The sequence below is a fragment of the Erpetoichthys calabaricus genome, chromosome 2, assembly GCF_900747795.2.
Source record: "Erpetoichthys calabaricus chromosome 2, fErpCal1.3, whole genome shotgun sequence".
In the NCBI taxonomy this organism is placed as follows: Eukaryota; Metazoa; Chordata; class Cladistia; order Polypteriformes; family Polypteridae; genus Erpetoichthys; species Erpetoichthys calabaricus.
Window position 1 is genome coordinate 129,909,568 of NC_041395.2, and position 27,432 is coordinate 129,936,999.

The window sequence follows — 27,432 nt, forward strand, 5'->3', positions numbered from 1 at the left end:
CTGTTGATCTCAATGCAAGTAAAAACTGAAAGACGTGACAAGGGTTTTCATAAACGAGCCCAAAGTAGCTGGGTTAGAAGTCAATGCTGACAAAGTGAAATACCTCCCTATAAGTTGAATGCTATCTCAGACAGAGTAAATTTCCTATGGAAAAGTGAAACATTTGTAATATAGGGGAAGAGTGTTTCTTGAGTAATATGGAAGAAGGAAATCATAGTAAGGATTCAGTGTGAAAATAAATGGAGAACATGAAGAAATCAAAACTGCTGACTTAATTAACCAATATACACATATACACATGTTAAGGCAAAAGTTCACCCAGAGTAAACTAACAAATTTTAAATCAGAGCAATCATAGAAATTGTTAAACATCCCTTTGGGAATTGAATTTCCTTTTCAAGCAAACCTGTGAATCACTTCATTAATCTGTAGCCATCCATTCCACTACCTAGTAGTTATATTTTGATTAATAATTTATCTACATAGGTAACTCCTCTGTTGATGTGAATACAATGACATTTACATAGGATTGTTTAATTTTGCTAGTTATGTAAAAGGACTTCAGCTGTTCCATAATATTTTCAGTGTTGTGTGTGAAATCAATGCAGTCAAAATGGTGGGTGTCCTCACTGATTGCCTTCACAGTATATTACCCATTACCGGCATTACTCACTATTGTATGGTAGTCGACTCTTACTACAAAGAGAAAAAGTAAACTCACTGTCCTTGAACACAGTGTCTTAAGACAGATTTTTGGACGAGTGTTACAAAATAGAGAACGAAAAATAGACTGTTAAGAGGGCTTAATTAAGACAATGATATTGTTGCTGTGCCAAAGGCCGAAGACTACAGTGCTATGACATGTTAATACGAAGAGATCAATATTTAATGAAAAGCATGAGAAGATAGTATTGTGGGAAATAGACCATAAGGAAGGAGGGACTAGAATAGAGGCTTTACTGAGTGAAAGAAGATTCCCACAAGCCAGAAACTGATGTATAGTAGATGTCTAGAAAGACAAGATGAGCTGGAGAACTCTAGTGGGTGAAACAGTGCACTGACTTTAGGTCAAGACATATATGCACAAGAAAGAAAGCAAGCAGTTAAGAGGTGCTGTTGTACAGAAAGCCACTTTTTACCATCTATTTAGTTTCAAGTATTAAAAGGTGTTATGAATAAAGTGAATGGCGTGCTTCTTCAAACATATTGGACTGATTTTTGTTCATTGTTCCATTCTTAGCCTTTATTTCAACTTTGAAAGAATTAATCTTTCCTAGTGAATTCAAATTGGCAAATTTATCTTAATAGAGCAAAAGGATTTAGTTAATTTCAGATGGAGGTTTCAAGGTAGGCAACGTGTTGCATGTTGAATAACACATACAGGTTAGAATTTCACTGTAATCTGTACATTTAACAGTATTGACCCCATGAACTTATGAACCTATTTCACAGCAACATTGCATTAGTGTAGCAGTAGGAGTATCTGTCATTGTATTCAGCGTTGTTTTCCCATCCTTTGGTTACCCATCAGACTGTTTAATCAGAGTTTAATTATAGAGTGAATGGCCAATTTGTATTGTTGCATCAGTCCAGAAATGATCAACTTTTTCACTATTTTTAATTCTGTCAGGATAAGATTCTGCCCATTCTTGCATTATTTTTGATATATTTTAGTTATTTAGAAGGGAAACATGGTAACTATTTATTCCTGGGTTTAGGCCTGGCCCAGACACTGCTTCTATTTACACTTCCTCCCCGTGTCTGCATGGTATAAAGAAAGGACAGGTAGCAATCTTGGGATGTACTTTATGCAAAGGATGGTTTGCATCCAGAACCTTCTGATTCTGTGGAAGAGCAATGTCAGTTTAGCCGAAACATTGTGCACCTCATATAAAAAAGGATATAACACCAAATGTTTTTAAATAGTTAGATTTACTGATAATTAAAAAAATCATCTTCTCTGGCCTGAAGGCTGTCTACGGAAACAGGATTTTAGGAGGACCAGGCCCCTCATGGACCCCGTGATCATCAGAGGTGACTGTGTGCAGAGGGTGCAAACCTATAAATACCTGGGAATGCAGCTGGATGATAAATTGGACTGGACTGCCAATACTGATGCTCTGTGTAAGAAAGGACAGAGCCGACTATACTTCCTTAGAAGGCTGGCATCCTTCAACATCTGCAATAAGATGCTGCAGAAGTTCTATCAGATGGTTGTGGCGAGTGCCCTCTTCTACACAGTGGTGTGCTGGGGAAGGAGCATAAAGAAGAGGGATGCCTCATGCCTGGACAAACTGGTGAGGAAGGCAGGCTCTATTGTAGGCACGGAGCTGGACAGTTTGACATCCGTGGAAAAGCAACAGGCACTGAGCAGGCTCCTGTCAATAATGGAGAATCCACTGCATCCACTAAACAGTATCATCTCCAGACAGAGGAGCAGCTTCAGCGACAGACTGCTGTCAGTGTCCTGCTCCACTGACAGACTGAGGAGGTCGTTCCTCCCCCACACTATGCGACTCTTCAATTCCACCTGGGGGAGGGGTAAACATTAAAATTATACAAAGTTATTGTCTGTCTGTATACCTGCATTGTTATCACTCTTTAATTTAATATTGTTCTTTATCAGTATGCTGCTGCTGGAGTATGTGAATTTCCCCTTGGGATTAATAAAGTATCTATCTATCTATCTATCTATTACAAAAAATGATAATGCACACAAAAATAATTTCTAGCTTATAATGTTTGTTATCTTAATTTTCTTTAATTTACTATATTGGCATGACATTCATCATTACATACAATACATTAATATGTAAATTAAAGCATATGGTCACATATACCTCTAAGAACTCTTAAGTCTATTCATTTAAAGTGTTACATTAGGAACTGAACAGAATTTTAAGAATGTTCCAATAACATGTTTGCGTATAGGGGATTGTCGGGCACATTGTGCATGGGAGACAGTTTAGGGGCTTGAATAACTGTGATAAGCTAATAGACCAGGGGTTGGCACTGTTCTCTAATGCTTTCTCTGTTTCTCCCTCTGCAGTCTAGCCAACTGAAATCTCTACAACTGGTTCCTCTGGACCCGCCCCTTCCTGTCATCCAGGCATGTAAACTTCCATTTACATGTAGTTTGATTCTTGAACTCTGTCTGTAAAGACTATTTTATTTTGCTTTGTTGCAAACTTTTTTAACTACAAGGTTACCATGGTGGTTGTGGAAAACATCCTGCATTGTACCTGTTCCAAACATGGCAGGCTACCGACTAATGACTGCAGACCAGTGACACTTGCATCTCATATCATGATCTTGAATTATATGAGTTCTCTAGTGATAGACCACCTGGACCCACTGCAGTCTGCCTATCAGACAAAGACTGGACTGGAAGATGCAAATATCTATCTGCTCCACAAGATTTATTCTCACCTGGACAAAGCTGGTGGAATTGTGAGGATGATGTTTTTTAAATTTCCCCCTTGGCTTTCAGTACCATCCAGCCATTCCTGTTAAGGGGTAAACTCAAAGTTATGCAGGTGGTTGAGCCTATGGTGTCCTGGATATTGGACACACTAACACTGAGTATTTTCTACCAATGAATTATTCAGTAGAAGTACATCAAGAAATGCTACTTGGGCTCATCAGCAATAATGCCTCACATGAACTGTGACAGCCAAGTCAGACGTTTTTCTTTCTTTTTCATTTTCTTCTTTTTTAATCATTCTGGTGTGTGGTCAGACCAAAGTTTGTCTATCTATCTATCTATCTATCTATCTATCTTTGTGCTTTAATTTACAGTACATGAAAATTCCACTTAAACTAGTCATTTTAAACTGGGAAAAGAAAAACTCTCCTTTCCTTAGGAAAGACAATGCAAACAATCTGCAATATAATTTATAAATAAATGCAACCTTAAAATATCAAGCTCATCTTTTAATATGATTGTTTCCATAACAGTGTCTTTGTTTACCCTTTAAAACGTTGACAGCAAGTTGGCCATGTGTTTTTAAAGGTGCGCCTTTTTTCACTTCAGTACAACAAATAACACCACATCTAAAGGTTGATGTGCAGTGGATGGAGTACACGTGAAATATCTATTGTTTCAAAAGTTTAGGGAACACATGCTCAGGTCTTTCAAAGGTCCAATGGTGTATTGCTTTCAGCTGTTTTTTAGTATTTTAGAAGTTTAAGTGTAGTTTAAATATTTGGGAAAAAACATTCAATATTAAATATTTAAATATGTCAAGGAAATTAAATCAATGATTACTAAATATCACACTTTTTCAAATGAGCAATACCTTTAAATTGGGTTAAAACCTGTCCATATAAATATGAAAAGGTTAATAGTTAATAGTTCCAAAAAAGAAATATACAATAATACCACATGAAATATAAGCTAAATATATTCAGTATCATAATATATAGTACACCATTTCTATCAAAAGATTCAGGAAAATTACATTTATATAGCATGTTTCATGGGATCTGATTCCAAGGTTAGCTGAGTGGCGCCTGCTGTTCAGCGTACCTACTGTAGGCTTATAAATAACACTTCTTACACAGAGAATAAATCATTCTGGCCTTTCACCTAACAATAAACTATGAAATTTTTAATAATTTTTATCATAGCTTTTTATGCAACATGGGAAAGAACACAAACAAAATGGTGATTATAGTGGAAGGCACTATATAAAATAATGGTTATTTTCTATGAGGGGCTGTTCAGGAAAAAAAGATTGGTTCATAAATATATACATTGGTTCAGATATATATATATATCGGTTCGGATACATTGGTTTGAATATATACACTGGTTTTAATACATCCGTTCAGATATATATATCGGTTCAGATATATACATTGGTTGGGATACATTGGTTGAGATATATACATCGGTTTGAATGCATCCGGTCAGATATATAGATTGGTTTAGATACATTGGTTGAGATATATATATTGGTTAATATACATTGGTTTAGATATATATATTGGTTTAAATAGATTGGTTTAGATATATACATCGGTTCAGATATATATATTGGTTCAGATAGATCCATTCAGATATATACATCGGTTGGGATTTACGGGCAGGCACAAGGCCGCCACCCAAAATTTAGCATCTCCTATTCGCTTCATCTTTGCTTCAACACTGTTGTCATTATTGTGCATATTTTATACAAGTAGCATATGCCTGTCTGTCACGTTTTGTTTCGTAAGCCGTCTTGGTTGAAGGTCCTCGATTTCAAAGCACTTTTTTTCCTTTCATTATTTAAAAGACTCGCACAGATACCCTCCTCCTCGCACCGCTCCGTCCTGTCCTGGCTCATTGTACCCGCCTCACTCGCTCCCTCTTGTCCCTCTCATGACAGATTCTTCTCAAAAGCTGAGTTACCAGGAAGCATTGATCGCAACCGCAGAACCTCCCATTTTTTCACCTAAACAGACGCTGGTTTATCATTGACCGAAAGCCGCCCGGTGATTTCTATTATTCTGTATTGGCAGCATTTCATTAAAGGGCGATCTATTTCATCAAGGACATTAGTCCTGTTTGCTGAAAGGATGTTATGGAGGAAAACACTGGAATGGTGCTGTTTCTTCTGAATGTTTATCTGTGATCAGTGATCAGAATATCCCTGCTTCACAAATAATGGGTGTTTAACTGTTTTTATAGTAAAACTGACAAAACGACACACATTCACACGTACACACGCACGTACACGGACCCACGCACACACACACACACTCAAAATCACAAATTGTGGATCCCACACACTACTGATTAAGAGTATGTGTCAGGGGCAATCATCAAGAGACGCTGGTTTATCAATGACCTTAAACCGCCCGGTGATTTCTGTTATCCCGTATTGACAGCATTTCATTAAAGGGCGATCTGTTTCAGCAAGGACATTAGTCCTGTTTGCTGAAAAGATGTTATGGAGAAAAACACTGGAATAGCGCTGTTTCTTCTGAATGTTTATCAGGGATCAGAATGATCAGAATATCCCTGCTTCACAAATAACGGGTGTTTAACTGTTTTTATAGTAAAACTGACAAAACCACACACATACACATGCACACAGACACACACGCACACCCACACACGTACATGCACGCACACACACACACTCAAATTCACAAATAGTGGGTCGCACACACTACTGATTAAGTGTATCTGTCAGGGGCGATCATTTTTTTCATCCCATAAAATGTTACTTCATCAAAGATAGAAAGCAGCGCGGTGATTTCTATTATTCCTTATTGGCAGCATTTCATTTAAAGATGATTCACGTCAAGAAGGCAAAAGAGTCTCTTATTTTGACAGGACGATCTTTTTTTTAGGCGTAAGCACTATAAGTCTGTTCAGATAGGCCAGTTTACATATTCTCTTCTTGTATCAACACGTGCATGAGCGAGTGCTTACGCCTACAAAAAAAAAAAAGTCCTGTCAAAATAAGAGTATCTTTCTCCTTCTTGATGTGAATCATCTTTAAATGAAATGCGGCCAATAAGGAATAACAGAAATCACCGCGCTGCTTTCTATCTATGATGAACTAACATTTTATGGGGTGAAAAAAATGACCGCCCCGACAGATACACTTAATCAGTAGTGTGTGCGACCCATGATTTGTGAGTTTGAGTGTGTGTGTGTGCGTGTGTGTCTGTGTGCGTGTGCATGTGTGTGGTTTTGTCAGTTTTACTATAAAAACAGTTAAACACCCGTTATTTGTGAAGCAGGGATATTCTGATCATTCTGATCCCTGATCACTGATAAACATTCAGAAGAAACAGCGCTATTCCAGTGTTTTCCTCCATAACATCCTTTCAGCAAACAGGACTAATGTCCTTGATGAAACAGATCGCCCTTTAATGAAATGCTGCCAATACGGAATAACAAAAATTACCAGGCGGCTTTGTCAATGATAAACCAGAATCTCATGAGGTGAAAAAATGGGATGTACTGCGGTTGCGATCAATGCTTTCCGGTAACTCAGCTTTTGAGAAGAATCTGTCATGGGAGGGACAAGAGGGAGCGAGTGAGGCGGGTACAATGAGCCGGGGTGGGACAGAGCAGGGTGAGGAGGCAGGTATCTGTGCGAGTGTTTTAAATAATGAAAGGAAAAAAAGTGCTTTGAAATCGAGGACCCTCAACCAAGACGGCTTACGAAACAAAATGCGACAGACAGGCATATGCTACTTGTATAAAATATGCACAATAATGACAACAGTGTTAAAGCAATGATGAAGCGAAAGGGAGATGCTAAACTTGCTAAACGTTGTGCCTGTCCGTAAATCCCAACCGATGTACTGTATATATCTGAACGGATCTATCTGAACCAATATATATATCTGAACAAATGTATCTGAACCGATGTATATATCCAAACCAATCTATTTAAACCAATATATATATCCTAACCAATGTATATCAACCAATATATATATCTCAAACAATGTATATATTTGAACGGATGTATTCAAACCAATGTATATATCTGAACGGATGTATCTCAACCAATGTATACATATCAGAACGGATCTATGCAAACCAATTTATATATATCTCAACCAATGTATCTAAACCAATGTATATATCTGACCGGATGTATTCAAACCGATGTATATATCTCAACCAATGTATCCTAACCAATGTATATATATGAACCGATATACTGTATATATCTGAACGGATGTATTAAAACCAATGTGTATATTCAAGCCAATGTATCCAAACCAACATATATATCTGAACCAATGTATATATTTATGAACCAATCTTTTTTTCCTGCCGGCCCCTCATAATTTTCCATGTTTTTGATCGAGAAATTCATTGTAAAAGTTTGACATATATTAGTTAATATTGTTATAAATATAAGTAATGTTCTATCCTATATACTGTATTTGAAATGCGTTGTAAACTGTAAAATGGGGATTCTGATATACAACATTGTATAATAAAAATATGCCAGTTGCCTAAGACTTAGCTTATTGTGCTTTCTAAACATACTTTTAATATTTGCTATTACATTTTCTTTGCTGTTTGGATTTTTCCATATTTCAGCGGGCATTGACAATGGTGTTTGCAAGGAATTAAGACACAGATCCAGGTCTTCTTCCTAATATCACTTTAGGATACTGGCTCTGTGATAACTGTATGAGACTTCAGGTTGCTTTACAGGCAGCAACTACCCTCATTTTTCTACCCTCATGATCTCTGTCCTCACATCCCATTGCCATCTCAAGAATAATGGTCCTCTTTCATTTTCCCATGGTAATGTACATATTTCTCTGTGCTTTGTTGTTATGTATTTCTAGTTATTAATTTAATTATTAGTTCATGTTCACAGCCTTTATGAAGTAAATGTCTGATTTGCTTTTTGTTACAGTACCAACAACTAATATACTTGAGTATAAGGCAACCCGAATATAAGCCGAGGTACCTAATTTTACCTACAAAAACTGGAAAAACTTACTGACTCGAGTATAAGCCTAGGGTGGGAAATGCAGCAGCTACTGGTAAGTTTCAATAATCAAAATAAATACCGATAAAATTACCGTACATTAATTGAGGCATCAATAGGTTAAATATTTTTGAGTATTTATTTCAAAGAAAAACAGTAAACTAGCTCTGTAAGTGGAGAAGAGGGTCAACAAAAACAATATGGTATCTCTCTCGCTCGCTCGCGCGCGTGTCTGTCTCTCTCTCGCTCGCTGCACAGGGAATGCACAGGGAGAGACTGAACACGTGCGGAAATCATCGGCACGCACAAACTGGAAGGGTAACTGGCTTGTTCGTATACCAGGAGGCAGCAGGACCTGACTCGAATATAAGCAGAGGGTGACGTTTTTCAGCACATTTTGGGTGCTGAAAAACTCGGCTTATATTCAGGTATGTATGGTAACTGAAATTGTTTTTATTATATTGACTAGATTATAATTAATACTTGTTCTTTTATACCGTGCAGAAAACATTTTTATACTCTTTTGTTATGGTAAATACTCTGTAAATAAAAGTAGTCATGAGTCACAGTTAACAATGAATAGGTGGACTTCCTTTCTTACATCAAGCTGGATGGAGTTAGCCATGTGCACTGGTCATTACACTGTGTCAAGACTGACTAATCTAACAAAGATTAGATTAATTCATTTACATAACACAGTCAAGAACAATTTTGATTTACACCAAACAACATACAGATAAATGGTATACTCTTCTAACACACCTATCCCTTGACAGCTCCCAAACGTCCCAAAATAGCTAACATATTAGAAGTCTTTGGCACACATATTTATATCTAAAGAAAAACTTATTTATAAATTCTTAATATAAAATAAAATATAATGACTGCCTTATAACTATAGCTAAACATTTAATATTTAATAGCAATGTTATCATGCAAGAAGTAAAATAACAGCACATCCAATTTATTTTCAAGACAAAACGTTTCAAGGTAAGGGAGTTATAGACACTATTCAATTATCATGGCGCCAGAGAGTAGCAACATTGCATTTTGACAAGCAAAAATTTTCTAAGTCTATTTTGATTTGACAATAATGACCCTATAAACTTAAACTATTATTTGAATAAGACTATTTAATTCAACAGGTTTCTTGTGGGTCACCAAAATATTACTGTAAATAAAAATACTGTGAAACGATATAACACTTTCCTTGAAGGATTCCTGAATTTACTGTATTAAAATTCCCAAAATTACAATACAACAATGGAAAAGTACGAGGGACATTCAAAAAGGTTTCTGCACTTTTTTTTAACTCTCTTTATTAAGAATTTCAAAAACAATTTACCTCACTTTTCTACATAGTCACCTTCGTTTGCGATGCAATTTTCCCAGAGACATACCGACTTTGTAAAGCCCAATTAATTCTCCTGCCGCCTTCACCGTTTCCAACGAAAATATAAAAGTGCAGAAACTTTTTAAATGTCCCTTGTACATTGCCAACAATATATACATAAGGCATTAAGTTTAAAGAAATGGGTTCTGATTTTAAGGAGTGAACTTTTTAACTGTATACTTTATTCTTATTTTGTTTTACAAGAAACTGGAATTGCTCTGAAACAATGTTCAATTACACTTGTGTTTAAATTGTTAATTCTGTATTGTTTCTGGAATGCAAGCAACGAGTTATAAAAACTATATGAAAATCAGTTTCATTTCACAATACTAAAGATCACTGTCAAAATTAATTTTTAGATTTTTTTGTTTAGTTGAAATCTAATTAAAACATTCTAGCATCTACTTCAACTTTTATTGAGTGCCCAATGTCATGTGTCATTTAACACAGGTTTATTTTAAATTAGTCGTGTGAGTGAGTGAGTGTACCCTGCAATGGGCTGGTTACCTCTTCGGGAATGGTTCTCTCCTTACCCTTTTTTATGTCTATTTAAATGATTTGAAAGTGGCAGAACAGAAGGAGGGAATTCAACGAAAAGGAAATGCAAGTAAAAATGTAACTGTTCAAATGCTGTAGCACATCTAATCCACAGTGGCGTAGTCATTAGCTTTGCTGTCTCAGGGCATCAGTAGCCTATGTTCATATCCTGGCCCAGTTAATTTTTCTCTGTATGGCATTTGCACATTTCAGCACATGTGGGTGGGCTTTGTCCAGATACTTTTTGTTCCTTGAACATTACGAAGATGTTCAAGTCAGGTAACTGGGCACTCAAAATTGGCCCTGTATAAGTGAGTGTGTCTGTCTTGTGAAGAGATGAGGACTAATACATTTACTTCCCAGCTTATGTCAAAAACCACTAAGATAGGTTTACTGTGTAACTGTAATGGAGAAAGCAAGTTCAGAAAATAAATACATGCTTAACTTTATTGCCTTAAGTGAAAGTTTCCAGAATATCATAATAAAATTGTGTTGTAGAGTCTCTGGCAACTCCCACTTCTACCAGATAGCATCCAGTTCCATTACAGAGAATTTGGAACAGGGCACTATTTTCAGTAATGTGACGTAATAATGACCTTAACTTCAAAGCCAGCATTAACTAATGCAAAGAAGATCCCAGCCTAGGCACATTATGATAAAATTCAGCCAGGGAATTCTATTTTCATTTATATACTGCATAACCTTGTTTCTAAATTATTGTGGTTAAATGGATTAAATATATTTCTGCAGCTACTATCATTTATTAGCCAGAATATACTAAAACATGCTGTGAAGATGAGGTGAATTCAACTTTTCTGCTTTTTGGATATTGCATGACAGCATAATCACATTTTAAAATCATTACTGTAAAATATATTAACTTAAACACATTTATTACAGTACTGTACAGTTCTTCTGCTACTATTATTACTACCACTTATAATAATAATAATAATAATAATAATAAAAGAATGAAATTTTGAATCAAAACAGAGTCTGAGTTTTAACAAAGAAAACATTCATTTTAAGCTGCCTGGTGCAATAACAACTCACTCAAGTAGTTCTTAACAACATTACATCATTATAATTCCATAACTGATCTAATTAAAAATTGAATAGGGGCACAATGCAGCAGGTCTGTTGACTTTTTAAACACTAAGTTCACAAGAGGCTGTGCCTTTCCTATATAATGGACAGCCCGAGGCTCCTGAACAAGTCTGACATGCAGCAGCAATGACTGTATTTTTATATTTATGGGTATTACTTACTTTAATGAATCAAGCACTTGTCATTAAGAAACCATTATGCAAAATCCAAGACCAATTTATTTTAAATGGCTTATATAAAGAAGGAGATGTTATTTTAGGTGCAACATTTGAAATAAGCTTTAAAACAGTAGTTCCAGAACTGTCCTTTACATCTAAACCTCAGCAATGGAAATGCGGAAGGTAAGAGAAAAATAATTTTAGTTATAATGGCATTTACATTTGTAGGATTGGGGAAGAAAAAGACAAAAAAATTAAAAAGTCAAATGTAAATATCAATACAATGATATTGTTCTTCTTAATCGTTTATATCTCAACTGTTATTTTGGAAAGCTTTCATGTTTCACTTCTATTTACATGATTTCAATGCTTAACACAAACATTGTGATGCACTATCTGTAACATCATCCCCTGATTCTGCTAATTAGTTTTATTTGTGTTTCCAACAGCCCTGATTATCAAGTTTTTCAGTGGGCACAGACAATGGTCTTTGCAATTGAAGAAATAAACAGAAATACATCACTTCTCCCCAATATTACTTTAGGTTACAGAATATATGATAATTGTGTGAATTTGCCTGTGGCCTTGAGAGCTGCTGTATCTCTGATAGGGGGTCTGGATGACACCATCTCTGATTACAACTGTGAAGGACTCCCCCCAATTGTGGCTTTTGTTGGAGATCCAACTTCATCAAGTTCCATTGCAATATCAAGGATACTTGGGCTTTTCCGAGTCCCTATGGTAATTCTGATTTATTTTGTAAAAAACATGCAAGTTTAAAAAAATAACATGCAGTTGGCAAATTAAATCCAGGCAATCATTTTCCATGTTAGACTTTAAATATTACAATATTTTTAAAATCAGCAATGAACATGATATAATCTATTTGCTAGTCCAATTAGACAAATATTATACATACATGGCTACAATAATGAAGATTTCTTTATCCATCATCTTAGATTATTATTCATGCATAGCTTTGATAATGCAGCAGATACAGTATTTCTGTTGTTTAGAGATGCTGCAAAGATTACACGCTGAAGTGTTAAACCCAGATGTGTTTTACAAAAATGTTTGAATTTATTTTGTACTATGTCAGAATATATAAATATACAAGGGTGGCACGGTGACACTTCTCCTTGCATGGAGTTTCAATATTCTCCCTGTGTCTGTGTGGGTTTCCTTCAGGTGCTCAGGCAGCCATCCAAAGACATGTATGTTAGGTGATTTGGTGATTCCAAATTGGCCCTACTGTGTGTGCTTGTGTGTGTGTGTGTGTGTGTGTGTGTGTGTGTGTGTGTGTGTGTGTGTGTGTGCGTGTGCGTGTGTGTGTGTGTTTGCCCCATGATGGACTGGTGCCCTGTCTAGGGTTTGGTTCTTGGTCAGTGCACTAGCTAGAATAGGCACCAGCCACCTCTGTAACCCTGTTTTGGATTAAGCAGGTTAGAAAATGATGTGGCATATGTATTATATATTTACATTTTTAGCATATAATATAAAGAGAATAAGAGTCAGATAGCATGAATTTAAATGTTGCCTTGTTCAACAAAAAAATCCTTTAGGATGAGAGATTGAGTTTACAATATACTGATGATGTAAAAGCTAAAAGCTTGATTTTTGCAAAAGTAAGTAAGGTGATAAAACATGCAAAATGTAAGAAAAAATGTTTTAACTTTAATATGTCCATACATATTTTGTTTGTACCGTCACATTTAAAAAAAGGAGTGTGTGTTCAGTTTGAATGTTCTGTTCATATCCCTGCTTTAAGTGGTTCTAAATTAACCAGATGTGTACTCTGAAATGGACAGGCATTCATGAATCATTTTCTGCCATGGATCTAATTTGTTTCAGTATAGGCTGAGGTTTCACAAAACCATGTGAAAGAAAAATCAGATTCAGAAAAGTAAGAGAAGAAGAGACATTTAATGAAGGTGAATAAAAAATATTATCAACTAAGAAGTACATGTACAGTTTAAAGTGTAATATATGTACATTTGCCAACTGCTGAACATAAAATGCATAATGCAAAAAAGAAAACCTACGTGTATAAAAAACATTTTATCAAACAATAATTATTCCACTATATTTTAACCTATAAAAAGATTCACACATGTTTTCTGTTTTATAGCAGAAGAGTATATACAGTAGATGTGTCTTTTTGCTTCAACAGGTCAGCTACTTTGCCACATGTTTGTGCCTGAGTAATAAAAAAGAGTATCCCTCATTCTTTCGTACAATCCCAAGTGATGCCTTTCAAGTGACGGCCATGATGGAAATTATTAAATATTTTAAGTGGACGTGGGTGGGTCTTATTGCAAGTGATAATGACTATGGTCAGTATGCAATGAGGAACTTCAATGAAGAAATGAAGGCAATAGGATGTCTTGCCTTTTCAGAGACAATCCCTAAAATCATGACAAAGGAAAACCTTCTTCGTATTGTCAGTGTTATCAAGGAATCCACTGCAAAAGTCATAGTGGCTTTTTCAACAGGATTAGAAATGTCTTTATTTATGAAAGAAATGATTCATCAGAACATCACTGACAGGCAGTGGATTGCAAGTGAAGGGTGGAGCACCTCCACTTTATTAGCTGCCAGGGATAACTTCAATATATTGGGAGGAACCTTGGGCATTGCAGTCCATAGTGGACAGATGAAAGGGCTGACAAACTTTCTTCTTCAAGTACGCCCTGATTTGGACCCTAATAACAATTTAGTTATGCAATTTTGGGAAAGAATGTTTGCATGCAAATTTGTTGAAAGTGGTGTTAATGATAGTGGTTCTATAATATCTGACAGTAAAAAGTGCACTGGTTTAGAAAGCCTTGAGGGCACCGACACAGCCTATAGCGATGTGTCCAACTCACGAATTTCTTATAATATTTATAAAGCAGTGTACTCCTTGGCTCATGCACTTCATAATTTAATGGCTTGTGAACATGGAAAAGGACCATTTGAAAATAAAAGTTGTGCTAACATTGCCAATCTTCAGCCTTGGCAGGTAAGAGATAATGTATAAAGCCTGAATGAAACATATGACTTGCATCAAATGAATGTTAGTGAAAGGTTCTTGAATTAATCTCTTTTTATTGCCTGTAAATAAATTTGGATATTTCAATATGCAGACTCAGTCTGTCTGTCCCAGCTTCTTTAAACCTTATGTTAGATGTAATTCTTTTTCAGCTTTTACAGTATTTAAAGAATGTTGATTTCATTAATCAGTTAGGAGAAAGAGTGGCTTTTGATGAAAATGGTGATGCCCTTGCCATCTATGACATTGTGAACTGGCAACTTGACAAAAGTGGAACTGTTAATATTAAAACAATTGGCGTTTTTGACAAAGCTGCAATTTTCGGCAAGGAGTTATTTCTTCAGGAAAACTCTATGTTTTGGAAGTTTGACAATGGAAGAGTAGGTAGCACTACCTCTATCGTTGTTCATTATTTTGCTTTAATGCAAAACAATGTTTTGTTTCTCTGAATTCTCAAACCTCAAATTTATTCACTGTTCTTATATTTATTTTTGTTTTCTGAGTGTCCACAGTCGATATGCAGTGCAAGCTGTTTACCAGGTACCAGAAAAGCAATAAGGAAAGGACAGCCAGTTTGCTGTTTTGATTGTATACCATGTGCAAATGGAGAAATAAGCATGCAAAATGGTAAGAATTTAACATTACATTATTAAATGGTCCTGGGAGTTAACATTCTGTGAAACAGAAAGGAAACTTAGGGCAGGAATGAAATATGAAAATAACTCAATTCATCTAGAGGCAGCATGGTAGCAGAGTGACCTGTTCCCAGTGAACACATATTATACTAGCCGTCCCCCACAGCTCCACCCACATAGTAGTGAAACAGGACAGTGAAGAGGGCCCTGCCCAGCTCCCTACTCCTGATGTCATGCTTCCCCCTCCCCTCGACCCACAGCCTCTGTCTCATTTTACCGTGAATATATCGCTCCTGCAAGCAAACTGTGTTTCTTAGCGTGATGAGAGAAGTCACAAAATCAACTGGAATTATAGAAATAAACCTGATCTAAATCCGTTAAGTAGTTCTCTCGTTCGCTAGCTAAGTGGAGGTAAGGTACACCCAGAAGATGGTGCGTGAGTAAGGAGAGCCCTGCGCCCAAAACCCAGAACCAGTTTGTGTCTCTCAGATTCTTACAAACAAATCGGTACCGCAAGCGAACTATGATACATAGCGTACTGACAGAAAAAAGACAGATCTAAATCCATTAGCTAGTTCTATTGTGAAAAGCGGACAGACAGAGAGACGTTGGATTTTACATATAGAGATATTACATGGATTTGAAGCATTAATGAATAAATTATTATCTATTTATTTTCTGAATACTGTTTTTCTAACCAGAAATACCGTAAAATTGCTTTTTTATGCTGTTAGTATACACTGAACATGTAGAATAAAAATAGGGACACATCATACACCTCTGTCTGCAACAGAAGTGTTGGACCACCTATAAAAAATGTTTTTTTTTTCTTTTCATACCTGAGTGGATCTTTTATTTTATTATTTTCATTATCTTAATTTACACTGTATATTACATACAATAAAACTAACCTTTACAGGCCTAGGAGGAAGGAAATGGGCAAAAAGGTAAATAAAGTATGTTAAAAATGCAATGCAGTTTCCCTTAAGGATCGCTTTAAACTTTATTTAAAAATCAAGTCTATCATACAGAATCACAAACTGTGCCTTAGCTCAGTTGACTGGTGTTCCATATACTACCCAGGTGTACTACCAGAGCACTAACCACTCTGTTCCACTCTACCTATCCTTCTGTTTAATACATATATACAATATATTATTTTTTTGAGCAGATTCCATCGAGTGTGTTCAATGCTCTGATGATTATTGGTCAAACCTCGAAAAAACGTGGTGTGTGCTAAAAGAAGTTGAATTCTTGTCGTATGAAGACTCCATGGGAATCGCCTTGACAACTCTTTCTTTATCAGGAACTTGTCTATCCATTTGTGTGTTGACAATTTTCATCTATTACCGAAACACACCTGTTGTGAAAGCAAACAACTCCGAACTCAGCTTTCTCTTACTCATTTCTTTAACACTCTGCTTTGTTTGTGCATTATGTTTTATTGGAAAGCCATCCCACGTCACTTGTATGCTCAGACATGTAATGTTTGGGATCAGCTTTGTTTTGTGCATTTCTTGCATTCTTGTGAAAACAATTGTTGTAATAATGGCGTTTAAGGCTACACTGCCTGGTAACAACATTATGAAATGGTTTGGTGCTGCCCAGCAGAGAGGTACAGTTTTCTTCTTTACATTTATTCAGTCTTTAATATGTATAATATGGTTGTCTACAGCCCCACCCTTTCCAGTTAGAAATTCTAAGAATATCAATACAAAAATTATTCTGGAATGTGACATTGGGTCTTTGACAGGCTTTAGCTGCCTTCTGGGGTACATTGGACTTTTGGCTTGCATTTGTTTTTTACTGGCTTTCCTTGCAAGAAATCTGCCGGACACTTTCAATGAAGCCAGATTCATTACTTTCAGCATGCTTATATTCTGTGCAGTCTGGATAACATTCATTCCTGCCTATATTAGTTCTCCAGGAAAATATACAGTAGCTGTGGAAATATTTGCTATTTTAGCATCAAGCTTTGGAGTGCTATTGTCAATATTTGCTCCAAAATGTTACATCATCCTACTTAAACCAGAGGAAAATAACAAGAGAGCTCTAATGGGAAGATGAGTCCCCAGCCGTGCCTGTAGCCTTAGTTTATTTTGTAAAGTAGTCCAAGCAGCAAAGTCAGCTCTGAGTTCTTATTCTTTACATATGATCATGCACAAGTATTTCCTTGATTTTCTGGGCCAGTGTAATAAAGCTGAATTAATATTCATTTTGTGTACTGTATGTTATATCTTAAAGCAAGTACTATTACTTATTATAAGTGCTACTACAAATAAAAAGAAACATATGGGAAGTTGTTTTGAACATTGTAGGTAGAACAGAGTTAGTGTAGGGCTGCATCAGTGTGTATTTGAAAAGAAAATAAAAAGTTTAAAGTTTACATCCATGATGAAAATAAAAAAGTTTAAAGACACAACATTTCACCTTTATAGCCTCAACATGTGATGAAGACTATACAGCTGAAGCATTGTGTCTTTATTGTTATTTCGTTCTAAGCGTGATAACAACCATCAATATTTTTTTCATTTTATGTATAAGTTTCAAAATAAATACATCCAATGTTTGATGATCTGACAAACAACAGAAAAATGTATTTTTTCAGTGTATTATTTTTAAGAAAGGAAGATGGGATGAAATGCGCTGCATATTTTATTGAATGTATAATTTGTATGTCACAAATAAAATTAGCTTTGATTTGATTTTAATTTATTTTTATGTCACAATTCCGGAGGCATTAGCACCACCTGTGTCACATGTTTGTGTGGGTGTTTCTCTGTGTAATGTGGTGTCCTTTTCTGCATCCTGATGTGCATGTTAGGTTAAAAGGCAACTCTATACTGGCCTGGTATTCCTGGATGTGGGTGAGTGTGTGACTGTGCCTACTGATGGACGGACACCTCAGCTACTTTTCTGCTGTAATGCCAGGATATCCTCTGGTTCAAGGACCCCTAAAAAATGTTGGTTAGTAAATGGTTGGAAACAAAATGGTGTATATGATCTCTGAGTCCTGAATTGCTATTAACCGGAACATTTTGCAGGTAATACAGACACGTGAATATTAAATATTGTGCTGTATGATCTACTGTACCCAAAATAAAATAGAAAATAAACATTAGCTATGGAAGTGGTGGTATTTACTTGTTTTTGGTTAAAGTTGAATACATCAAGAAAATAAATGACAGTTGTAAATTTGATGAGATAAAAAATATGTCTGTGTTATCTACTGTTGGTGCACAAGCAAAGCAAAAGGCTTTAAATGAAAAAGGCTAGGCCAGAGCACTGAGAACACCAGTATAGATGGCCCACAATTTCAAAGTTTTAGATTTTTGAATAAAGCGTGTCAATTAAGGTTTCCAAACTGAGCCCCACTGATCTCTTTATAAGCACACAACTATACCAATGCAGGAAAGCAAAGCTGTATTTAACTAATCACTATGTAACACAATTTTTGTTCCTGGCTTCCAAGAGTTATATTTCAACTGCTTATGTCTAAAGCCTATGGAAAAATGACTACATTCAGCACAAACTTTGATTTTATGACCACAGCACAGAAAATTTCGTGTTTATAGTGACAAAACAAGGGAATTTTTATCTTTTCGTTCATGCGGTCTGATAAAGAACAACACTTTCATGGTAAATAGACAAAGACAGTCAAAACCACTCAAAAAGGTTCAGAAATGAGTAGGTGTTCTAGATTTGCGACTGTACTGCAAATCGCTTTCTCGAAGAAGCCCCCAAATATAGTCCCCCATCATGTTTTCGTTATACTGTCCTTGGTAACGACGTTCAAAGTCCAGTATATCCTGATGAAAGCGCTCGCCTTGCTCCTCTGAGTAAGCTCCCATGTTCTCCTTGAATTTGTCAAGATGAGCGTCAAAGATATGGACTTTGAGAGACATTCTGCATCCCATTTTGGCGTAATTCTTTATGAGAGTCCGAACCAACTGCACATAGTTTTCAGCCTTGTGATTACCCAGGAAGCCGTGAACCACTGCAATGAAACTGTTCCAAGCCGTTTTCTAAGTCCTGTTCAGCAGCTTGGCAAATTCGTCACATTCTATGATCTTCTTGATCTGTGGTCCGACGAAGATACCAGCCTTGACCTTTGCCTCGGACAGCTTTGGAAAGAGATCTTGGAGGTACTTGAAAGCTGCTGACTCCTTGTCAAGAGCTGTGACAAATTGCTTGATGAGGCCTAACTTGATGTGCAGTGGTGGCATCAGCACCTTCTGAGGTTCTATCAGCGGCTCCCACTTGACATTGCTCTTCCCCACAGAGAACTCGGTCCGCTGTGGCCAGTCCTTTCTGTGATAGTGCGCCTTAGTGTCACGGCTGTCCCAGAGGCAAAGGAAACAAGGAAATTTCGTGAAACCGCCTTGAAGGGCCATCAGGAATGACACCATTTTGAAGTCTCCGATGACCTCCCATCCATAGTCGTCATACTTCAAGGCACTCAGCAACATCTTGACACTGGTGTAGTCCTCTTTGAGATGCACAGTGTGAGCCATAGGGAGAGTCGGGTAGTTGTTTCCGTTGTGAAGCAGCACGGCTTTGAGGCTCCGGGATGAACTGTCTATGAATAGGCACCATTCACTCGGGTTACAGGTGATACCTATAGCCTCGAATAAACCGGCCACATTGTTGCAGAAGCACAGCCCATCTTGCCGACTGAAGAAGCTGGAAAATGTTTGGTGACGATTTCTCTGATTTGTGACTTGCACGCTTTCATCCAACAAGTTCCACTGCTTGAGCCTGGATGTCAGAAGCTCAGCATTAGACTTGGTAAGACCAAGGTCTCTGATCAGATCGTTGACGTCTTTCTGGTTATGGAAGTATGGCCTTCTCTCCTCAGCCGCATCTGTGAAACCGCAGTCTGGATCTGTAATATCTTCCTCGCTGTCTGACTTGCTGCTGTCTTCTGAAGATGGCTGATCCCTCTTCGAAGGAGTGGGAACGGGCAGCTCGGGGCAGTGTGGTACTGGGGCAATGGAAGAAGGAATGTCTGGATAAACGATTTGAGGCGCATTCTTGCCAGTGCGACGTTTGGTAGGATCCACAATGCAGAAGTAGCAGTTGCTTGAGTGATCAGTCGGTTGCTGCCAAATTCGCGGGATAGCAAACTTCATGGCTCTCTTTTCTCCCCTGTACCAACCTTCAAGAGTTTTCTTGCAATATTCGCATGTGAAATGAGGTGCCCAGGGCTTGTCTTGATCCCCGACAGGCATGCTGAAGTATGCCTTGTAGGCCTCGCACATCTTACGACATGCTTTCATGGAATACTTTCTCGCTCTTGTCTTTATAAATTGTCCAAAGATGTAGCAAAATGCATCTGCTGGGTGCAAGCAACCTCTTGATGCCATCTAAATCAAATCAAAAAAATAACATAAACCGAATTGTTGGTTCGAGTCACCTGTGCTTGTATACTTGTATGACTGCTATTGGACAGTCTGAGAACGTTCTAGAAAGTTCTAAAAGTTTCTTGAAAGTTCTAGATAATTCTGGAAAATTCTAGAAACTTCTGGACAATTCTAACAGTTCAAGAATATTCTAGAAGACTACTCAGTATTGAATGCAAATCGAGCATTTTCTCAAAAACAGACAAATTTCAAAATATCATTGTCCTGATCACAAAAGCAAAGTTTTTGTGGAACAACAGCTATTTTCTATTTTTTTGTAGGCATAACGGGTTAGGAAATCACACTTTGTACCCAGGAACAAAATAAAAATAAAAATTTGTTACATAGTGATCTTAAACATACATAGTCTGTAATTTTTCTGATCATTTTTTTATTTAAAATATTAGTGTGATTATGCCAAACCAGCCATCCATCCATCCATTATCCAACCCGCTGAATCCGAACACAGGGTCACGGGGGTCTGCCGGAGCCAATCCCAGCCAACACAGGGCACAAGGCAGGGAACCAATCCTGGGCAGGGTGCCAACCCACCGCAGGACACACACAAACACACCCACACACCAAGCACACACTAGGGCCAATTTAGAATCGCCAATCCACCTAACCTGCATGTCTTTGGACTGTGGGAGGAAACCGGAGCACCCGGAGGAAACCCACGCAGACACGGGGAGAACATGCAAACTCCACGCAGGGAGGACCCGGGAGGCGAACCCAGGTCCCCAGATCTCCCAACTGCGAGGCAGCAGCGCTACCCACTGCGCCACCGTGCCGCCTATGCCAAACCATTTTTTCAAATATAATATAATATAATATAATATAATATAATATAATATAATATAATATAATGTGAGAGAAATTTTCTGGCACTCCTCCACTCATCGCCTCGTACAGGCAATAAAAGGCATCAATCAGTCTTCTTTATTGTCTAAATCTTGCAAGAAGTAATCCTTATAGGAGCACAAGCATCTTATTAGCAAGTGTTACAAAGGATGTCAGGCTCTAGTTATACTCTTCATCGATTAGATTACAATTCCAGGAATTCATTACATAATCATGAAACTTTTAACATGATTGGTTACATCCAATTGCTAACGAGGTGTGACAAAACACTGATACCTGACAGTCCTGTTAACTTAGGAGGCTGTGACTTTTAAGTGTTTTTAAAAGTACACTACATGCATGACGTGCACATCCATTTCATTACAAACCCTTTGCGTAACTATATGTGACCTTATGTTTTATTAGTTTCTTTCTTAATTCAGCCATATTCCATCAACAGAAAACTGAGCCTGAGCATAAAAATAGAGCAACCAGCAAACTTTAAAAGATTACTTTTTTTCTTATACTAATCTTTGCTTTTTGTTTTTCTTTTTTGCTATAAAGACATTTAAAATGCCCTTTCTTATTAATTCAAATCTTTATTATAACGAATATCAAAATAACACCTTCAGCCTTTAAGTATAAGCTCAGAAGAATATGACAGTGCACCTTCATCAGCATGCTAGGTGCACAGCAGATCAGGGTTCAAATTCAGCTCCTTCAATAATATAATATAATACAATATAATTCAATATAATATAATATTTTTACAGAAATAGATTTTTCTGTTCATAAAAATTACTATGAACACTTTGAAATCACTTCAGTTTTTTTTTTTTGTCTGGTGCTTCTTAACTCACTGGTACAAGAAAACCCCCGCATATGATATGATGTCAGCTTATACAAGACATCAAGATTTGTGAATTTCACCTCCACCCCCATTTTTGGTCCTCTACATCTGAAAAACCCTACTTATTAGGCCATTTTTTAACCATATTTTGTGCAGGAAATTTTATTATTATTATGATAAAGAGTAAACCAATAAGTGTCTTCAACCTAAATGATCAGAAGGATTCGAGTACATGTAACATCAACTGACCCCAGGGGTTCACCAGCTAATAGACTTGAGGTATCAAAGTTACTTCTTTTCACAAAATTTTGAAAAAATGGGGATCAGTAATATAGGCATGTTGAGTGTCATTTTTTGGTATTTTTAGGTTGCTAATCATGAATATAGCATTTTTGATATTTGATTCTTGTTATTTTAAAAGAAGCTTATGATACTATAGAGAGGAAAACAATTAGACAAGACATAGAAAACTCAGGAATTCCAGCAAAACTAGTAAAGCTCAGAAAAATGTGAGTCAAGAACCTAACGTAGAAAGGAGCAACTCATTGGTCTACAAAAAATATTTTTTGTTTGCTTCTGGGAACCTCAAAGCAGCTCTTTATTAAGTTTTTTACATTGATTTCATACTGTATATGAAATCAGAATTAAGTTAGCATGTCAGGTTTTTAAAATCCCCATCATTGATGTTTTGACACTTTTTAATATCAATATAATATATCAACATGATATCTGGAGTTTGGACTATGTCCCACCAAAATTGTTTTAATGTGTTTATCCTGAAAACAAACCAGAAGACGATACCATAGACATGTTAAAGTACATTTATGTCAATTTACCTCAATATAAAAGTGAGGTCAGCAAGCCCAAAAATGTTGGAGGCACTCACATTTACGCTTGTACAGTACATCTGTCTCTCTTTGCAAGAACCAACAGTAGTCACCCATCATGCTTGGAGAGAATTTTCCCCAATATCAGTTTTCCATCACTTTTATGTCTTGATGAAATTTTTCCCCATGTTCATCTCTGACATCGTTTAGATTTGGTGGAAAAAAGTCAAGATGAGAATGTAAAAAATGCGTCTTCAGTGACATTCTCATTCCCGTAAGCTAATATACTTTCAGCATAATCTCCACAAGCTGAGTATAATTCTCTGCTCTGTAGTTGTCAAGAAAATTCTGGACAACCTGCACGAATGAGGGTGCTGATTCATTTGGCATCAGTTTCCTTTTGAACTCATCGTTAAGCATCAGTTCACGGATTTCAGGGCCAACAAAAACACCTTCCTTAATTTTGGCTTCACTTTTCTTGAGACGAAACTTATTTCTTAAATGCTGAAATGCATTGCCTTTAATGTCCAATCACCCTAGTTGTCCGAGACCTGGAACATCATAACTAAAAAACGGGACGTGCTAGACGAAAACGATTTTCAGATTTGGAGTCAGCAAGTGAAATTTGTTAAAGTACAGGTGAAAGAGCACCACCACAGTACTAGCCACAGAGGAAAATTTTGGAGCATTTGCTGGAACTTTTGGAATTGCTGTGCGGGTTTATGCATTAGAACATTCACTTAATAAGTTAGCATCTTGTGAAAATGGAAAAGGACCATTTGAAAATAAGAGCTGTGCCAGCATTACAAATGTACTACCTTGGCAGGTAAGAAAGACAGCTTAATCCCTGATCACCTCCCAACATCCTAAACTGGATACTTATACTCTTTAAATTATTTTTGCAGTTTCTTCTCAATATATATTTAAGTTATTGATTGATTAATTGATTGTATTATTTGCCTTTTTAGTGTTTGTTTTTGTGTTTCTGTTGCTGTATTCATCCAAATTTCCTCTTGGGTTTACTAAAGACACTGCTTCTCTTTACATTTACATTTACATTTACATTATTTAGCAGACGCTCTTATCCAGAGCGACTTACAACAGTGCTTAGTAGTCTACGACTGTTCTTCAGTCTTTAAGGCTAGGATTAAATCTAATGTCATTAAACAGGTTACCGCTGACCAAGTTGTACACAAAACCATGGTAGAAGAAAATAATAGTAAGTTGTTAGTACTAGGAGTTAGTACAATTTTTTTTTTTTTTTATTGAGAAAAGGGTAGAAAAAAAAGTATGGGGACTTTAGTCCCCCAAGTGCTGTTTAAAGAAGCGTGTCTTCAGACGACGTTTGAAGACAGTGAGGGTCTCCGCTGTTCGTACAGCAAGAGGAAGTTCGTTCCACCACTGAAGAGCCAACACTGCAAAGTGTCTTGATGCATGTCGTCCTCTTCTTTTAAGTAAGGGTGGTTCGAGACGAGCAGTGCTTGATGTTCTGAGAGAGTGAGAAGTGACACGCTGCTTAACCAGTGCTGATATGTAAGGTGGTGCAGTTCCAGTTTTGGCCTTAAAGGCAAGTGTTAGGGTTTTGAACCTGATGCGGGCAGCCACAGGGAGCCAGTGCAGGTTCTGCAGCAGAGGTGTAGTGTGTGAGAATTTGGGAACATTAAAAATGAGTCTTGCAGCTGCATTCTGGATCAATTGAAGTGGTCGTGTTGCCTTTAGTGAAAGTCCAGACATCAGGGAGTTGCAGTAGTCGAGCTTAGAGATGACCAAGGTCTGGACGAGAAGCTGAGTAGCCTCTGTAGTGAGAAAGGGGCGGATTCTCCTGATGTTGTAAAGAAGATATCTGCAGGACCTGGAGAGGATGCTGATGTGTGGAGAAAAAGACAATTCTTCATCTAGAGTGACACCAAGACTTCTTGCTGTTTTTGAGGGGACGATAACCGAGTTGTCAAAAGAGATTGCAAGGTCAAGGTTCGGAGATGAGTTGCACTTCCTCCCCGTGTCTGCATGGTATAAAGAAAGGACAGGTAGCAATCTTGGGATGTACTTTATGGAAGGGATGATTTGCATCCAGAACCTTCTGATTCTGTGAGAGAGCAATGTCTGTTTAGCCGAAACATTGTGCACCTCATATGAAAAAGGATATAACACCAAATGTTTTTAAATAGTTAAATTTACCGATAATTAAAAAAATCATCTTCTCTGGCCTGAAGGCTGTCTACGGCAACAGGATTTTAGGAGGACCAGGCCCCTCATGGACCCCGTGATCATCAGAGGTGACTGTGTGCAGAGGGTGCAAACCTATAAATACCTGGGAGTGCAGCTGGATGATAAATTGGACTGGACTGCCAATACTGATGCTCTGTGTAAGAAAGGACAGAGCCGACTATACTTCCTTAGAAGGCTGGCATCCTTCAACATCTGCAATAAGATGCTGCAGATGTTCTATCAGACGATTGTGGCGAGCGCCCTCTTCTACACATTGGTGTGCTGGGGAAGCAGCATAAAGAAGAGGGATGCCTCACGCCTGGACAAACTGGTGAGGAAGGCAGGCTCTATTGTAGGCACGGAGCTGGACAGTTTGACATCCGTGGCAAAGCGACAGGCACTGAGCAGGCTCTTGTCAATTATGGAGAATCCACTGCATCCACTAAACAGTATCATCTCCAGACAGAGGAGCAGCTTCAGCGACAGACTGCTGTCACTGTCCTGCTCCACTGACAGACTGAGGAGATCGTTCCTCCCCCACACTATGTGACTCTTCAATTCCACCTGGGGGGGGGGGGGGGGGGTAAATGTTAAAATTATACAAAGTTATTGTCTGTCTGTATACCTGCATTGGTATCACTCTTTAATTTAATATTGTTCTTTATCAGTATGCTGCTGCTGGAGTATGTGAATTTCCTCTTGGGATTAATAAAGTATCTATCTATCTATCTATCTATCTATCTATCTATCTATCTATCTATCTATCTATCTATCTATCTATCTATCTATCTATCTATCTATCTATCTATCTATCTATCTGTATATCTATCTATTACAAAAAATGTTAATGCACACAAAAATAATTTCTAGCTTATAATGTTTGTTATCTTAATTTTCTTTAATTTACTATATTGGCATGACATTCATCATTACATACAATACATTAATATGTAAATTAAAGCATATGGTCACATATACCTCTAAGAACTCTTAAGTCTATTCATTTAAAGTGTTACATTAGAAACTGAACAGAATTTTAACAATGTTCCAATAACATGTTTGCGTATAGGGGATTGTCGGGCACATTGTGCATGGGAGACAGTTTAGGGGCTTGAATAACTGTGATAAGCTAATAGACCAGGGGTTGGCACTGTTCTCTAATGCTTTCTCTGTTTCTCCCTCTGCAGTCTAGCCAAGTGAAATCTCTACAACTGGTTCCTCTGGACCCGCCCCTTCCTGTCATCCAGGCATTTAAACTTCCATCTTCCATCTACATGTAGTTTGATTCTTGAACTCTGTCTGTAAAGACTATTTTATTTTGCTTTGTTGCAAACTTTTTCTAACTACAGGGTTACCATGGTGATTGTGGAAAACATCCTGCATTGTACCTGTTCCAAACATGGCAGGCTACCGACTAATGACTGCAGACCAGTGACACTTGCATCTCATATCATGATCTTGAATTATATGAGTTCTCTAGTGATAGACCACCTGGACCCACTGTAGTCTGCCTATCAGACAAAGACTGGACTGGAGGATGCAAATATCTATTTGCTCCAGAAGATTTATTCTCACCTGGACAAAGCTGGTGGAATTGTGAGGATGATGTTTTTTAAATTTCCCCCTTGGCTTTCAGTACCATCCAGCCATTCCTGTTAAGGGGTAAACTCAAAGTTATGCAGGTGGTTGAGCCTATGGTGTCCTGGATATTGAACACACTAACACTGAGTATTTTCTACCAATGAATTATTCAGTAGAAGTACATCAAGAAATGCTACTGGGGCTCATCAGCAATAATGCCTCACATGAACTGTGACAGCCAAGTCAGACGTTTTTCTTTCTTTTTAATTTTCTTCTTTTTTAATCATTCTGGTGTGTGGTCAGACCAAAGTGTGTCTATCTATCTATCTATCTATCTATCTATCTATCTATCTATCTATCTATCTATCTATCTATCTATCTATCTATCTATCTATCTATCTATC

At 37.3% G+C, this 27,432-nt stretch overlaps 1 protein-coding gene across 4 annotated transcripts in view; it reads left to right on the forward strand.

Moving 5' to 3' along the window:
• LOC114643129 (extracellular calcium-sensing receptor-like) overlaps nucleotides 1–17,523 on the forward strand; it is a 40,481-nt gene extending 22,958 nt beyond the window's left edge. Inside the window, exons 2-7 of one of the 4 annotated variants that reach the window (XM_051922267.1) lie at nucleotides 11,756–11,837; nucleotides 12,104–12,395; nucleotides 13,825–14,655; nucleotides 14,838–15,065; nucleotides 15,189–15,312; nucleotides 16,492–17,523. In XM_051922267.1, coding sequence (XP_051778227.1) covers nucleotides 11,756–11,837; nucleotides 12,104–12,395; nucleotides 13,825–14,655; nucleotides 14,838–15,065; nucleotides 15,189–15,312; nucleotides 16,492–17,387 — 2,453 coding nt within the window. In that variant the 3' untranslated portion in view covers nucleotides 17,388–17,523. Of the gene's footprint in view, nucleotides 1–11,621; nucleotides 11,838–12,103; nucleotides 12,396–13,824; nucleotides 14,656–14,837; nucleotides 15,066–15,188; nucleotides 15,313–16,491 lie in introns of those variants that run through there. The other 3 variants (XM_028791809.2, XM_051922268.1, XM_051922269.1) reach the window with 3 other exon arrangements.
• The last annotated feature ends 9,909 nt before the right edge of the window (nucleotides 17,524–27,432 follow it).